The sequence below is a fragment of the Triplophysa rosa genome, linkage group LG25 (genome assembly GCF_024868665.1).
Source record: "Triplophysa rosa linkage group LG25, Trosa_1v2, whole genome shotgun sequence".
Classification (NCBI taxonomy): domain Eukaryota; kingdom Metazoa; phylum Chordata; class Actinopteri; order Cypriniformes; family Nemacheilidae; genus Triplophysa; species Triplophysa rosa.
Window position 1 is genome coordinate 2,303,612 of NC_079914.1, and position 13,976 is coordinate 2,317,587.

General features: G+C 36.9%; 2 protein-coding genes across 2 annotated transcripts in view; both read left to right on the forward strand.

Moving 5' to 3' along the window:
• The first annotated feature begins 779 nt into the window (after positions 1-779).
• On the forward strand, positions 780-8,776 carry alpi.1 (alkaline phosphatase, intestinal, tandem duplicate 1). The gene is made up of 11 exons (XM_057325772.1): positions 780-1,403; positions 1,789-1,908; positions 3,610-3,725; positions 3,975-4,149; positions 4,309-4,481; positions 5,598-5,732; positions 5,948-6,023; positions 6,708-6,842; positions 6,939-7,130; positions 7,518-7,634; positions 8,182-8,776. Exons 1-11 carry the CDS (start codon positions 1,187-1,189, stop codon positions 8,457-8,459), a joined length of 1,734 nt encoding a protein of 577 aa, XP_057181755.1. The 5' UTR covers positions 780-1,186; the 3' UTR covers positions 8,460-8,776.
• A 707-nt stretch (positions 8,777-9,483) lies between these two features.
• Positions 9,484-13,976, forward strand: part of alpi.2 (alkaline phosphatase, intestinal, tandem duplicate 2) — an 8,500-nt gene continuing 4,007 nt past the window's right edge. The window contains exons 1-9 of the mRNA XM_057326007.1: positions 9,484-9,562; positions 9,639-9,755; positions 10,118-10,233; positions 10,472-10,646; positions 11,156-11,328; positions 11,854-11,979; positions 12,671-12,740; positions 13,002-13,140; positions 13,214-13,404. Of these exons, the coding sequence (XP_057181990.1) occupies positions 9,484-9,562; positions 9,639-9,755; positions 10,118-10,233; positions 10,472-10,646; positions 11,156-11,328; positions 11,854-11,979; positions 12,671-12,740; positions 13,002-13,140; positions 13,214-13,404 (1,186 nt within the window). The remainder of the gene's footprint in view (positions 9,563-9,638; positions 9,756-10,117; positions 10,234-10,471; positions 10,647-11,155; positions 11,329-11,853; positions 11,980-12,670; positions 12,741-13,001; positions 13,141-13,213; positions 13,405-13,976) is intronic.

Consider the following 13,976-nt stretch of genomic DNA (forward strand, 5'->3'; position numbering starts at 1 on the left):
TTTTCTCTCTTTTCTCTTTCTATTTTTACAACGTTAATTCTCCACTACCTCATGGAAGAAAAATGCTGCTTACGCTTATTTCCCACGAAACATGTCCAATTGTGTGGAGTTAGTCAGCAAACCATCATTTACTAAAGAAAAATAAACAGACAAGCGCTAGTGTCTCATTGTGTTTCTGAAATGTCTGCAACCGCAGCATAAAACAACACAATCTTGTGGTCATTTTGTGGCTAATTCGTATGAATTTCTACAATTTGTACGTTTATGCCATAGTTAGTTTTGAGGTGGAACTTTATTTAATGATTTTCTCTAATAATCATAATTTTGTTATGATTCATATTGTATATATTCATACAAGTTAGCCAATAGAACAGTTCAAACTCCCAGGAGAACAGATAATAAAATATTTAATGTTAAATTAAAATTATTAGCAGTGAGTGATGTTACTAAAGTCTTAATGTATCATATTTATTATTCATACATGTATGTTTGAAATTATAATTAAAACTTTTTATGGGATTTGATGGGCACAAGCCAAAAGATTCTTGATAAATAAAATGAAAATAAATAATACAATTATTAAAGCCTGGCATCAATGCAAAAACAGATTATGTAATATTTGAGTTAAATATAGAAGATATTAAACAAATCTTAATGTATCCTTCATTGAGGTGTAATTAAATTCCATTTTAATTCCTAACAATCCTGTTTCCTTTGTCACACATGAAAATAAGTTGCGTGCACATATTTTTTGAACACAACTCATCCAATCGGAATTCAGAGTGAGAACTGTACTTATTTTGTACCATTTTTTTTCTATCAAAGATGGATATATTAGCTCGACACTGTAGTAAGAAGTCTTCCAAGAAGTGTTTAACATTTCCACCATACTGGATTCATTTTCCAAGAGGTAAAATAACAAAAAAGGCAATATGGTTTGAATGATGTCCAGTGCCAGCTCTGCTATTTTTCCCCTGCCTGAATTTACCCTCATATGGAAAACATGCATTAGAACAAGTCGCCACATCAAAGAGTCATTCCAGTCCTGGCACATCTCAGGAGAGATCTCTAAAAGAAAGGAAAAAGAAACAAGGAAGTACGCTTTTCTAAAACAAAAACGCTGGATTTGGAAAAAGAACATTCAAGGGGCTTCCTGGCCCTGTGTGGTCCCCGTGAACATGAGCCTATGGGCAGTCTGGGGCCCTGGCTTCCAACACACCCTGGGTTTAAAAAGCAGGGGCTGGAGGTTTGTGGAGACACTCCTTTTCAGCGCCGAGGTGTGCTGAGGTCGCTCCCTCTCTCTCTGTGCCTCAGGATGTGTTTGGTTTATAGCCGGGCCCCTGGCGCGCTGCTCCTGTTGGCCCACCTCCTCCTGAGCACCCGCTGCAGCCCGCAGGCCATAGGTAAGGACACAGCGCTCCTATTGTCTGCATTCCCAAAATTAGAGCTCTGCGGACGGGCAGGCAGGTAAAGTCCCCTCTCGAGCTTGTGGGTTTCTTGCACGCATAGTGGGCTGAAACTGGATCCTGGGGGCTTCGAGAGTTGGAGTTTGGTGGTTCTCTGAACTGACGATAGTGCTGAAAAGTTGGGTGTAGTTTTACACCAGTTTGTAGAAAGGGCGCGCTGTGGCCACTTGCCTGTTCGCATGGGGCTCTCAGGTCTTGTCAGGGCAGGTTTGCAGTGGAGCCTTGCTACCTCATACCTCTTCAGAAGAGTTACAACCCCAGACTGGTGCTATTTCTGAGAGGGAAAAGTGGTTTATAGTGTGATGTTTGTTTTGGTCCATAGCGGAATGGGAAAAGGAGCCTTCGTATTGGAATGAACAGGCCAGGAGGACGTTGGAGGCTGCCCTTACATTGCCACGGAGGACGCATCGTGCCAAAAACATCATCCTCTTTCTCGGTGATGGTGAGTGTGACAGGCTGTCTTTAAAGATTTTTGCTATAGTTTTGTAAGTAGTGTTGTGGTATTTTTAAAGCAACAGTTGAATTATGATCAGTCTTTTATAATATGCAATTATTATCATATTTTATTTTTATTTGTGTAATCTGTGGCACTCAGATCCTGTTAGAAACTTTTAGTTTCTTCCAAGTTTCTGGTTTCTTTAGTTAATCTTATTCCACTCTTAATCGTGTTGTTTATGAAAATAATAATAGTAACAATAATAATAATAATAGTTTATTATATAATAAAAGTATTAATAGTTTAATAGTATTATTATTGTTATTAATGAATATTAAGTATTTTTAGTTAAGACAGAATTCAAAGTTAGGTTATAAGAATCATTATAATGTTATATGTTATTTTTCTACTTATCTACATTAACATTTCACAATCAGTTATTCACAACATTATCACAATCAAAACTATTTGTATAATGAGCAAACATAATTCATTATTGTCCCAAAAAACTGATTTCTTACAGCTTGCACGATGTTAATAACGTATTTACGAAATGCGCTCTATAGAGTAGTTTGTCTGTTTAGGGCTACTGTAGAAACAACATGGCGAATTCTATGTAAGGGAACCCGTGGTGTATGTAGATAGAAATAGCTCATTCTAAGGTAATAAAAACATAACACTTAATTATGTAAGGTCTTTATACACCTCTGAACACAGTTTTGTATATTATATTGCATTTCTATCAATAGATCTTTAAAAAAATTACACATTTGACCTTTCATGGAAAAAAGCTATAATGAAGCCCCACCTTTAAACCAAAAGTTAACACCTAAGGCCCGGTTCACATTTCGCGTCTAAAACCGCGCGGAAAGCACGAGCTGCACTTCGTTCTCCTTTTTTCCAAAGCGCCTGGACTTTGCACTCTCTTGGCGTCTGTCGTCGCTAAGCGACCATGGGCCACGATAGCCGCTGAGACGAAGAGGTATTAAGAAAGTATGGATTGTATGCACTGAAAATACCTTGCAATAACTCTGCTACTAGATTTAGTTATGCTGTGATCATCTGTGTCTCCATCTTAACTGAGCTTGTCTATATTGGCTGGTTGGTTCTTGTCACATGACCTGCGGTGCGCTTGCGGCTTTCTGAAAAGTTGACTGAAAAGAGATTTTTTCATCTCGATGCAGTGCCAACACACCTGAAAAAAAAGAGCATTCGCGTCGCGACCGCGTCGCCCCCTATTTCCTCACGCCTGCCGCGCGTCTACATTTAAAATGACGAATATGTTTGCGGAAAAGAGGCAAAATGTGAATCGGGCCTAAGCGGGTTCTACTAAAATGTACACATAAGATTGTACACATTCACAAACATTAGCCACCTCATAAAATAGTTACAAATTGAAGAGATTATCTTTTCTAATAAAACATGTTTAACTCAAATCAACATTTTATTGCTTTTGAAGCCGTGTAATATTACATTAATATGTATTGTTATAATATAATACATATTATTTAATAAGATTATGTATATGTATTATTTCAGAATATTAAAATATTAAGCGTGGTATTATGGTATTTCTGTTCTGTGATTATAACTGGCTGACCTTACCCACCTATTACCTCTGAGCCCATATAATTGCAGGGTTCACAAAGGTGTTTAGGTTCAACATGAAACTGTGACATTATGTCACTCCATATGTTTGTCATTCAGGGATGGGTGTTGCCACAGTCTCAGCCGCTCGTATTCTGAGGGGTCAAATGCGGGGAAAATCGGGGGAGGAGACTGTTTTGGCCATGGACACGTTTCCATACCTCGCCCTGTCCAAGGTCTGAAGTTTCTGATTTCCCATTATTCACTTATCAAGGTGCCATAAACCACCTGATCTAATCAGAAGTCAAGAAGTCTTATTTATCGAAAAGTGAATGTTTAGCCTTTATTGCATTGTGAATATTCCGTTACTGCAAAGTATTTTTATTGATTCCTGTGAATACTTTATTTTCGCTTTTTCCATTCATCTTTTGACAAGTAAAAATCTGAAAATCAATTAAAAATGGTATACATTTTTTTCCAAATAGACGTATAGTGTTGACAAACAAGTGGCAGACAGTGCCAGCACAGCTACTGCATATCACTGTGGTGTGAAGGCCAACGCCAAAACATTGGGTTTGAGTGCTAAAGCAGTGGCCTATGAGTGCAACACTACATTTGGCAATGAGGTTTTCTCCGTACTACATCGTGCCAAAGCACAAGGTACATTCCGTTCTCACATTTGTTAGGAATAGAGCATGAAATAAAATTTACTTACTACATGTAGACATTTCACACACGGACAAATGTACAAGCAATTATTACAATAGAAACAATTATAAGACTGGGATTACCTTAAGGTGTTTGTGTATTTAAACACAGGAAAATCTGTTGGCATTGTGACCACCACCCGAGTGCAGCACGCATCACCCGCTGCAGCTTATGCCCACTCAGTGAGTCGCAGCTGGTACAGTGACGCAGACATGCCCTCCAGTGCCAGACAACAGGGCTGCACAGATATCGCCATGCAGCTTGTGACCAATACTGAAATTGACGTAAGTTATAACTGTCTGTTATGTCAGAAGTTCAAAAGTGATATTGATTCTCATGGTAGTTTGACCTTTGATCAAATCAACAATTTCCCATGTTATGTTATCTTCCCATGTTAAGTTATGTTCCCAAATTATAATCTTTTCTGGAATTTTAAAGTTAAAAGTCAAAAATCTTAAGAATTCTAAAGTAATGATGCAACATGAGTTTATATGATTAAAGGGGACATATGACACGGCTAAAACAAATATTATCGTTGTTTTCGATGTAATGTAATGTGTGTACACGATTTAAGGTTCAAAAACGTTGTATTTTCCACAAACCGTGCATGTTTGTATCTCCTCTTTGCCCCGCCTCTCTGAAACACAAATGTTTCATTCATGGATTTTTTACAAACCTCATCGCCCTGAAAAAGTGTCTGAGGTGTGCTATGATTGGCCAGTTAACCAGTGCGCAAAACTGCAAGCGTGTGACGGAAATGTAACGCCTCTTACTCAATTTGGAACATCAGGTTCCAAAGCAATTGTACTGACAGGTACGCCCACCTTACTTGCGTATTTGGGCGGTCTTAGTCAAATCATACCACGAACTGATGTAGATTTGTGGGGGTGTGGTTACACGAGGCATTTCAGGCAGGTCTGGGTGAGCATTCGCTTTTAGATAGAATGCATCTTTTGTTCCGACACTTTAATTTTTGTAATTTCACGTGTCTAATACATGCATGGGCAACTTATAACACACCAAAGACACAGAAAAACACGTGTTCGCGCCATATGACCCCTTAAGTCATTTTGTACTGAAAAACGTAGCTTTAATGTTTTTACATATAATGTTTTAAAATAAAAAAGTGTATGATGTTTGAAATGTATGATGTTATTGGTCATTGACAATTTCATCTCATGTGACCAAAGTTTGAATTTGTAGAAGTGTGATATAGTGAAGTGGAAGATTAATAAGTAAATAACAACTTAATTTTTGTCTGCTTATCATATAAGTCATATAAACTACTTTCATAAAACAATTCTCACCATTTTTGTTATTTTTGGAGCTTGACAGCTTAGTGTTTTTTTCCAAAAACACAATTTCACAAATTTACAACATTTCCTTTCATGTGTCCATAGGTCATTCTTGGAGGTGGGCGTATGTACATGACACCCAACGGTACCCCGGATCCAGAATACTCATCTTCATCATCCCGTAAAGGAGATCGCAAAGACAAAAAGAATCTTATTGATGTCTGGCTAAATGCTCGTAAGGTACGTTAGGCTCGCAAGGTTTGTGTTTTGTCCCTATAGTTCAACTGGTAGAGCATCTCTCAATACGCTGTAAGTTGCTTTGGATAAAAGCATCAAATGCATGAACATAAACCTACTACACAAAATTCCAGTTATTGCAGTGTGTATAATTTCCCTCTTAACCATTCATAACCAGTCTGATCATGCTTTTACCGTTTCTCTGTTTTTTTTTTAAGGACAGGAATGCACAATATGTTTGGAACAAAGAGCAGCTTAATGCAGTGAATGTTAAAACAACCGACTGTCTGATGGGTATGGTCACGTGATGTGATTATTATTGTGATTAAATGTGATGTAAATGAGTAGTTCACCTTCAAAATGAAAATTCTGTCATCATTTGCACGCCCTCTTGTCATTTCAAACCTGTATGACTTTCTTTCTTCTGCAGAACATAAAAGAAGATATTTAGCAAAATGTTGGTTACAGAACAGCACAGCCCCCCATTCACTTCTATTGTAACCAATGCAAATGAATGGGGGACTGTTAACAACATTCTTCAAAATATCTTCTTTTGTGTTCTGTGGGAGAAAGAAAGTCATACAGGTTTGAAATGACAAGAGGGTGAGTAAATGATGTCAGAATTTTCCTTTTGAAAGTGAACTACTCCTTTAAATATTAAATGTGACTACAGAAACAGTTTGCTTTACTATTACTATTTACTACTGCATGTTGTCCATGCAACACAAAATGAGATGGCTGTCAAAAAAACAAGAACGATACCTATATAAAGATAAAGATTTTGACATAATTGGACTCACTTTCAGGGTATTTTTCCTGGTGGCCAATCAGAATTTATTCAAATTTAAATGGGCCAAAAATTCAGAATGAGAAACTGCATCGTGGAAGCATAGAATAATCGTTCAATGATCATGGGACATTTAAATTCTGAACTGTTATAGTTTGTCTGTTACAGTATGTGCGTTTTTGTTTATTCAGGTCTTTTTGAACCAAAGGACATGAGATTTGAGGTGTTAAGGAATCGCACCCGTGACCCCTCCATTGTGGACATGACAGAGAAAGCAATTCAAATCCTCAGCAAGAATCCTAAAGGTTTTTTCCTTTTTGTGGAAGATAAGTATAGTATTTTATTTAAGTTCCATACTATGTATGTAGATGTAGATAGGTAAATCAGAACCTGGATAGTGACCCACGTCTCTGTTATTTTAAGAGGTAGAATTGACCATGGACATCATAACGGGATGGCCAATCTTGCCCTAACCGAAACCGTGATCTTTGACCGGGCAATCCAGCGAGCATCTGAGCTGACCAATGAATCAGACACGCTTACCGTTGTCACTGCGGATCATTCCCATGTCTTCACTTTTGGTGGAAATACCCCCCGAGGAAACCCCATTTTTGGTACATTGCTTTCTACTTCTTGTCATGTCTTCTGAGTGGTATTTAGATGTTCATAAAAAACATACGGTATATACCTGTGTTCCTGTAGCTCAAAGGTCACAGCAGATTTGATTCCCAGGGAACACACATATTGATGTACTGATAAAATGTATTGCTTGAATACAGCATACAGTAAGTCGTTTTAGAAGTGTTTACATTAAACGATTAATATAATCAGAGCAGACTGCGTGAAATACTGCATCCCACAATGCAATTAACATTCCATAACCATTCAGTGTTACTGCACAAATGAACCAGAGGCTACTCAACCGCAATTTCTATATTTTTCTTGTTTTTTTTTAACTGGATTGGCAAAAATGTGTTGTAATTTTTAAAGTATTTTTTCAGGTCTAGCATCCAAGAAGGGTGATGATAATCTTCCATTTACTAGTATCTTGTATGCTAATGGTCCGGGATATGCTCACGTGAACGGCACGAGAGGAAATGTTTCAGCGGTGGATTATTGTAAGTGTTTGTTCATAATTAATAATAATTCAATAGCATAACAAGACATTTATTTATTTAGAATTTAAGAATTGTTTTCTTAAGTTCTTGTTCAAGTTTTTTGTTCACATACACAAACATGCCATACGACTCCATCCAAAATGCAGTAAAATGATATCGATTAGGAATCAAAATAAAAAAGAAATCGGAAAATTTATATAAATAAATAAATCTCATGAATCTGAAGAATTACAACACAACAAATTAGTTAGAATTTTAATCAAATTGCATTGAAATGTGTACAAATAATTCAACAAATGTACACATTTTTCATTTCAACGTTTTAAATTAAACATAGTATTAGTTGTCATACATTACTAATATTTTTACATTATTTTCTTATGGAATTTATCCATGTCTTGTGTGTATTATTGTTGATGGGTAATTTGTAAACAGAACAAAACAATTAATGTTAAACATTGTAGCTTTAAAATTAAATTGACCGTTGTTTTCTAACGAAATAAAGGATTTATAAAGATGCTAATATCAGATTATATCCAATCTACAGTAGATAAAGAATACATGCAACAAGCTGCCGTTCCTTTAGAATCAGAAACACATGGAGGGGAAGACGTGGCTATCTACGCCAAAGGACCAATGGCTCATCTATTTCATGGAGTGAAGGAACAGAACTACGTTGCACACGCCATGGCTTACGCGGCATGTCTGGAGCCATACACTAAATGCCCACCGCAGCCACACAGTGAAGTTTCTGAGGGCTGTAACAATTCTCTTTCACTGCTTCTGTTCTCAATAACAAGCATATTTTGGTTTGTCGTCAGATGACAGACTGACATGAGTGAATGGGATTTTATAACTTAGTTTGGTTAGTTAAGTGTTCCAGAGACCTGAGGAAAAGAAAAAATATATTTTGTGTAATAGATCAAATGTATACTTTTAAATTCACTGGATAAAAGTGTAACATGCATAAATGTAAATTGTTTATAATGGGGTTGGTGGTCTGCTGTGCTGTCTGTGTAAATTGTATTTCCCAAGAATGTATTTTCTAACAAGATATTTTTGTAAATATTGTGTAACGGAAGGTACTTGTGCACTGTGCGATTATACATTTTAACATGTGAAATCAATAAATTTAATAAAAAAAAACATTAGTCATGTTATCAATGCCATTGGACCTTAGATAGATCAGATTTTATAAGTGCCATCATACTGTAAAAAGATACAAAATCTGCTTAGTATGCAAGATGTGTTTGCATTTTTAAACACTGCATAAATCTGTGTAATGCAGGATGTTATTAATGTGTCAGTAGTTTATAATTATTATTAATAAGCATTGGATAATGTATTGATCGGTTTGCGATTGATGTTAAAAACTAAAGAAAACACTCCTAACATTGGTTTAATTCAGTTAATTCAGATCCAACAACAGGCAGTGTATCTAGATACATTTGAGATGTCTGCTATACAAAACTCACTGCCACAGGATTGTTGCTAGGGTGTTGCTATGCAGTTTCTTATAGGTCAAAACAGCCCATCTTCTATATAATATTCTGGTTTCTGGAGATCTCAGGTCTATTCTTGCTTGCTTAATTATATCATAGTTCAGATGGTTATCCTGGTGAGGTCATAGTCAATTTGTGGTTACCATGGTTTTACTACAAAACCTTTTAGCCCCAGAGAAGTGTTATATCATCAAAATGCAAGGTTAGGACTTTAAATGATGTTACGTATGATTACAAAGTGATCAAAAGTTATCGCCTGAGAATTTACCTTTGGCCTGAGCGAAGACTATAAACAGAAGTCAAATCTTTCCATTTTACAGAGCTGTCAGTGTTGTTCCTCTCACACCATGGCCACAAAACAGACCTTTCTGACTATTGGTATATTTGCTTTATGTTGCTTTAATGGATGTTTTTCCATTATTCCAGGTAAGTGAATTTCTAAAAAAAATGTGCTAATATTTTTTCTAAGACAAAAGAAATTGTGCTTTTCTTGAATTTGAAGTGAAGGAAGAGGACCCGAGCTTCTGGAATGTAAAGGGCAAAGAAGCACTTCATTCGGCTTTGAACATGAAGCCCAACATGCATCGTGCTAAAAATCTCATTTTGTTTCTTGGAGATGGTAAGTTAAAGAAAAGCTTATTTTAACACTGCATTATTGATCTAGTATTGTAACATACTGTACATTGTATTACAGTTTTCTCAAGTCGAGCAAAGACATACCAAATATTGTAAAAAACATCAGTCTTAGATCATTAGTTAACTTCTATTTGCTTTGTCGTTTTATTATTATTGGCCTACCAACATATATTACCGATATCAATTGATAATATTACATTGAAATAGATAATAAATCACTGATAAATTGCTGAGGCAACTACTCTTATGCAGAAAGTTATTAAACAATTTTGCTATGCCTGATAATTAAGTACAAAAATGATCAAAATAAATTTGGGTCAGTATTTTTTAAATGTTGTTCTTAAGGCATGGGAATCAGCACTGTGACGGCAGCGAGGATCATGAAGGGTCAAATGAAAGGAGAGACAGGAGAGGAGACATCTCTGGCTATGGACATGTTTCCTCATCTTGCTCTGTCAAAGGTGCAGAAAACTCACTCTGTTTTTTTTTTTGTACTGTTCAGTTCATTTACTTTTAGGCATTTGGCAGAAACTTTTATCCAAAGCGACTTAAAGTGCATTAAAGGCATGCTTTTTTTCCATTAATATAAGTTCCATAACATTCAAACCAACAACATTTGCTTTACATGCAGGGTCAGTTTGGATCCATTTTCATTTAATACACTCCTAAAATCTCTGTTTTATTTTTGTGGCTGTTTAGACCTACAATGTTGACCAGCAGATGCCGGACAGTGCAGCGACAGCCACAGCGTACCTCTGTGGTGTGAAGGCAAACTACGGCACGCTCGGCCTCAGCGCGGCCGCTCGACGCAAAGACTGCAACACCACTGAAGGCAACGAGGTCACATCGGTTCTTCATCGCGCAAGGATGGCAGGTAGCAAAATCAGGACACCGAATGAATTCCCAAAAGTGAATTCTTTCATCATTTTCTCCAACTAGTGCTTTCTTTCTTCTGCAGGACAGAAAAGGATATATTTTGAGGAATGTTAATAAACAAACAACACTAAACCCCATTGACTTCCATTGTATGAATACAAAACCACTGAAATATTTCTAAAAATATCTTCTTTTGTGTTCCACAGAAGAAAGAGTCATATACAGGTTAAAAAAAGATGAAACAATATATTTTTGTTTTTTGGGGGGATAAACTATCCTTTGAAAATGTATTCATTCCAAGCAATTGCAAATCTGTGTGATCTACATTACATTGAAATGCAGATGAACTTTGAAGCCTTGTCATTTATTTCACAAAGAAGCATTTGAGGTTAAATTCTTATCTTATCTGTTACAAAATGTTGGGCTGTATAATGTCATATGAATTGTGTAATTTGCCTTTAATGCATTTCCTTGTCCATAAAAAAGCTTATGTTTAACTTTCTCCAGGGAAATCTGTGGGCATTGTGAGCACTGCACGTGTCCAGCACGCGTCACCTGCTGCCAGTTACTCCCACACCGCAGACAGAGCATGGTACAGCGATAAAGAGCTGACAGCCGACGCCGCCGCGGGAGGATGCAGGGATATTGCATTTCAACTCATTAATAATACAGATATAAATGTAAGACCCTAGCTGCTGAAGGTTACAGAGCATTGAACTATTGTTTCCTTTCATGTCACTTTGATGCAAAGTTAGCTGACATTATGGGAACAGAATTGGGGTGGTGACTGTCTGAAGCCTAAAGCTGCGGTTATGGATACAGATGTGTTAATTTAAAGGTGTATTGCACAAATTGGAATGTGTAGATCATTACACACACACACGGAGTGACAACCTCATTTGCCTATTAATTTGCTGTGATGTTCATTGAAACATTCACACTGATCCAACAAACTCCAACGTGTGAAACACCTGTTGACATTTATTGGATCAAAGTCAATGAGAATTTTGGATGTTGGTGTTTGTTGGCATTTGTAAGATCAGTTTAAATAACCTTGTGGGCATAAGATGATGCAGGGTCTGATCAGGGGTTAGGCCTATGTGAGCATAACCATGAAGATAAATCGATTATTATGAAGCATATCCTAACTTGTCCATATCCTAACCAAATCCACATATAATCCTTCTATAATTTGAATGTTGTAGGTGATTTTAGGTGGCGGAAGGCAGTACATGTTTCCCAAGGAAGTGAAAGATCCTGAGTACTCAACAGTTACAGGGAGCCGACAGGACAAAACAAACCTTGTTGAAGAGTGGCTCAAAAACAGAAAAGTAAGCCAAACATTTCCAAAAAGCTTTTGGTATCTGCAATATACTTGTGTCTTTTATAATTCTGTGGTGAACACTTAAAGGGACAGTTCATCCAAAAATTTAAATTCTGTCATCATTTACTCACCCTCGGGTTGTTCTAAACCTGTATAAATTTCTTTATTCTGCTGAACACAAAGGAGGATATTTGAAAGAATGTATATAACCAAACAGATCACATATCCCCTTGACTCAGTAGGTAAAATAAATACAATGTCAGTTAATGGGGGATGAGAGCTGTTTGGTTTCTGACATTCTTCCAAAAATCTTCCTTTGTGTTCATCAGAACAAAGAAATATATACAGGTTTGGAACAACCCGAGGGTGAGTAAATTTTCATTTTTGAGTGAACTATCCCTTTAAATGCTTAGTGAAAATGTATTTTATACTCGCTCGTTCCAAACTTGTGATGCTACTAGTGTTATTTTTCATACAATGATAGTGAAAGGCAACAGCTGCAGATATTTACTCCATAACTTTTGGACTGTGACCCCGAGACATAGTCCAGTGTATTATAAAATATTTGTGGTTTATTGTTTGCAAAAATTTTGATTTGATCACGATTAACCAAAGTCATATTTGGAACAGGGCACGAAAAAAATGAGAGAACTGGAAATTTGAACTATTTGAGTGAACAAGTTCTTACATCTTTACAGAACGCCAAATATGTTTGGAACAAGGCAGAATTTGATGCTGTCAAAGAAACCAAAACTGATTACTTGATGGGTAAGACTGCCCTCTCTATTTGGAGGGAGAGATTGCCTTTGTTTTTATCTAATTAATCATAAAACCAACTTTATATATTAAATAAACTTCTTCAGTAATAATAAAACCACGTTTTAAACAACTATTGTTTAATATAAATACTTTGACCATTGTTGGTTTACACCGGCAATAAATGCATCTGGCCTGTTGTATTTGCGAAGTCAGCTGTTCTGTTGGGTGGCTAATGTGTTTTAATGCTGTTGTTTTTATTGTTGTGCTCAGGGCTTTTCGAGCCAAAGGACACCAGGTACGAGTTGGAACGCAACCCCAACATGGATCCATCATTGACAGAGATGACAGAAAAAGCCATTAAGATTCTTCGCAAAAACCCTAAAGGATTCTACCTCTTTGTAGAAGATAAGTGCATAGTGTTTTGCCATTGCATGAGTCTAAGGTTGTGCTGAATACTTATTTTGAATTTTCTTTCCTCTAAGCGGGAGAATAGATCATGGCCATCACGCAGGCCAAGCCAAGTACGCTTTGACCGAGGCTGTGGAATTTGACAGAGCCATTGCGCTGGCGGCTGAGCTGACCAGTGAACTAGACACTATGACCGTGGTCACTGCAGATCATTCACATGTGTTTTCGTTTGGTGGCTACTCTTACAGGGGCAACTCTGTGCTAGGTATGGACCCAACGTCAATGAAAGCCTGAAACTAAGAATGCATTAGGACACTTTCTAGATACAATGTACAATAGTACATTTTAAGCACAAATAGGGTACATTACAAATACCATTATGATCCATCATCTGTTTTCCATAGACAAATCTCTTTATGTAGTGTTTTCGGCCTTATGTCCAATTTAATGGTGTTCTATTCCCATCTGCCATATAACAGAACCCAACACACATTACACATTACCAATAGACACTCACAGAGACCATTACAGTTTCCATTAAAACTTGTCACGAAAACGCAGGAAAGAACCCAATTGCAGGCAGCGGGGATGAAGGGGTTAAACAAACAAGCAGTTTATTTAAATAATAAAACACAAAACAAGAACCCACGATGGGGCAAAACACAAACAGGATAAATAATAGTACGGAGACTAACTGACATTAAACTGAATAAACACTTGAAAAACTCAACTAAACTAAACACTTACTAAAGCAGATAAGGAAGCAACAGACGGGAACAAGAATGGGCAAAGACGGTTGACGCTGGACGAATAACAAGACTAACTGGATACAGCACA

Bases quoted from the DNA above. Each gene is read 5' to 3' on its own strand.
- alpi.1 (XM_057325772.1), top strand. From the start codon at position 1,187: ATGGGCAGTCTGGGGCCCTGGCTTCCAACACACCCTGGGTTTAAAAAG. The intron at 1,404-1,788 runs GTAAGGACACAG...TTTGGTCCATAG, and splicing joins CTGCAGCCCGCAGGCCATAG to CGGAATGGGAAAAGGAGCCT. The intron at 3,726-3,974 runs GTCTGAAGTTTC...TTTTCCAAATAG, and splicing joins CATACCTCGCCCTGTCCAAG to ACGTATAGTGTTGACAAACA.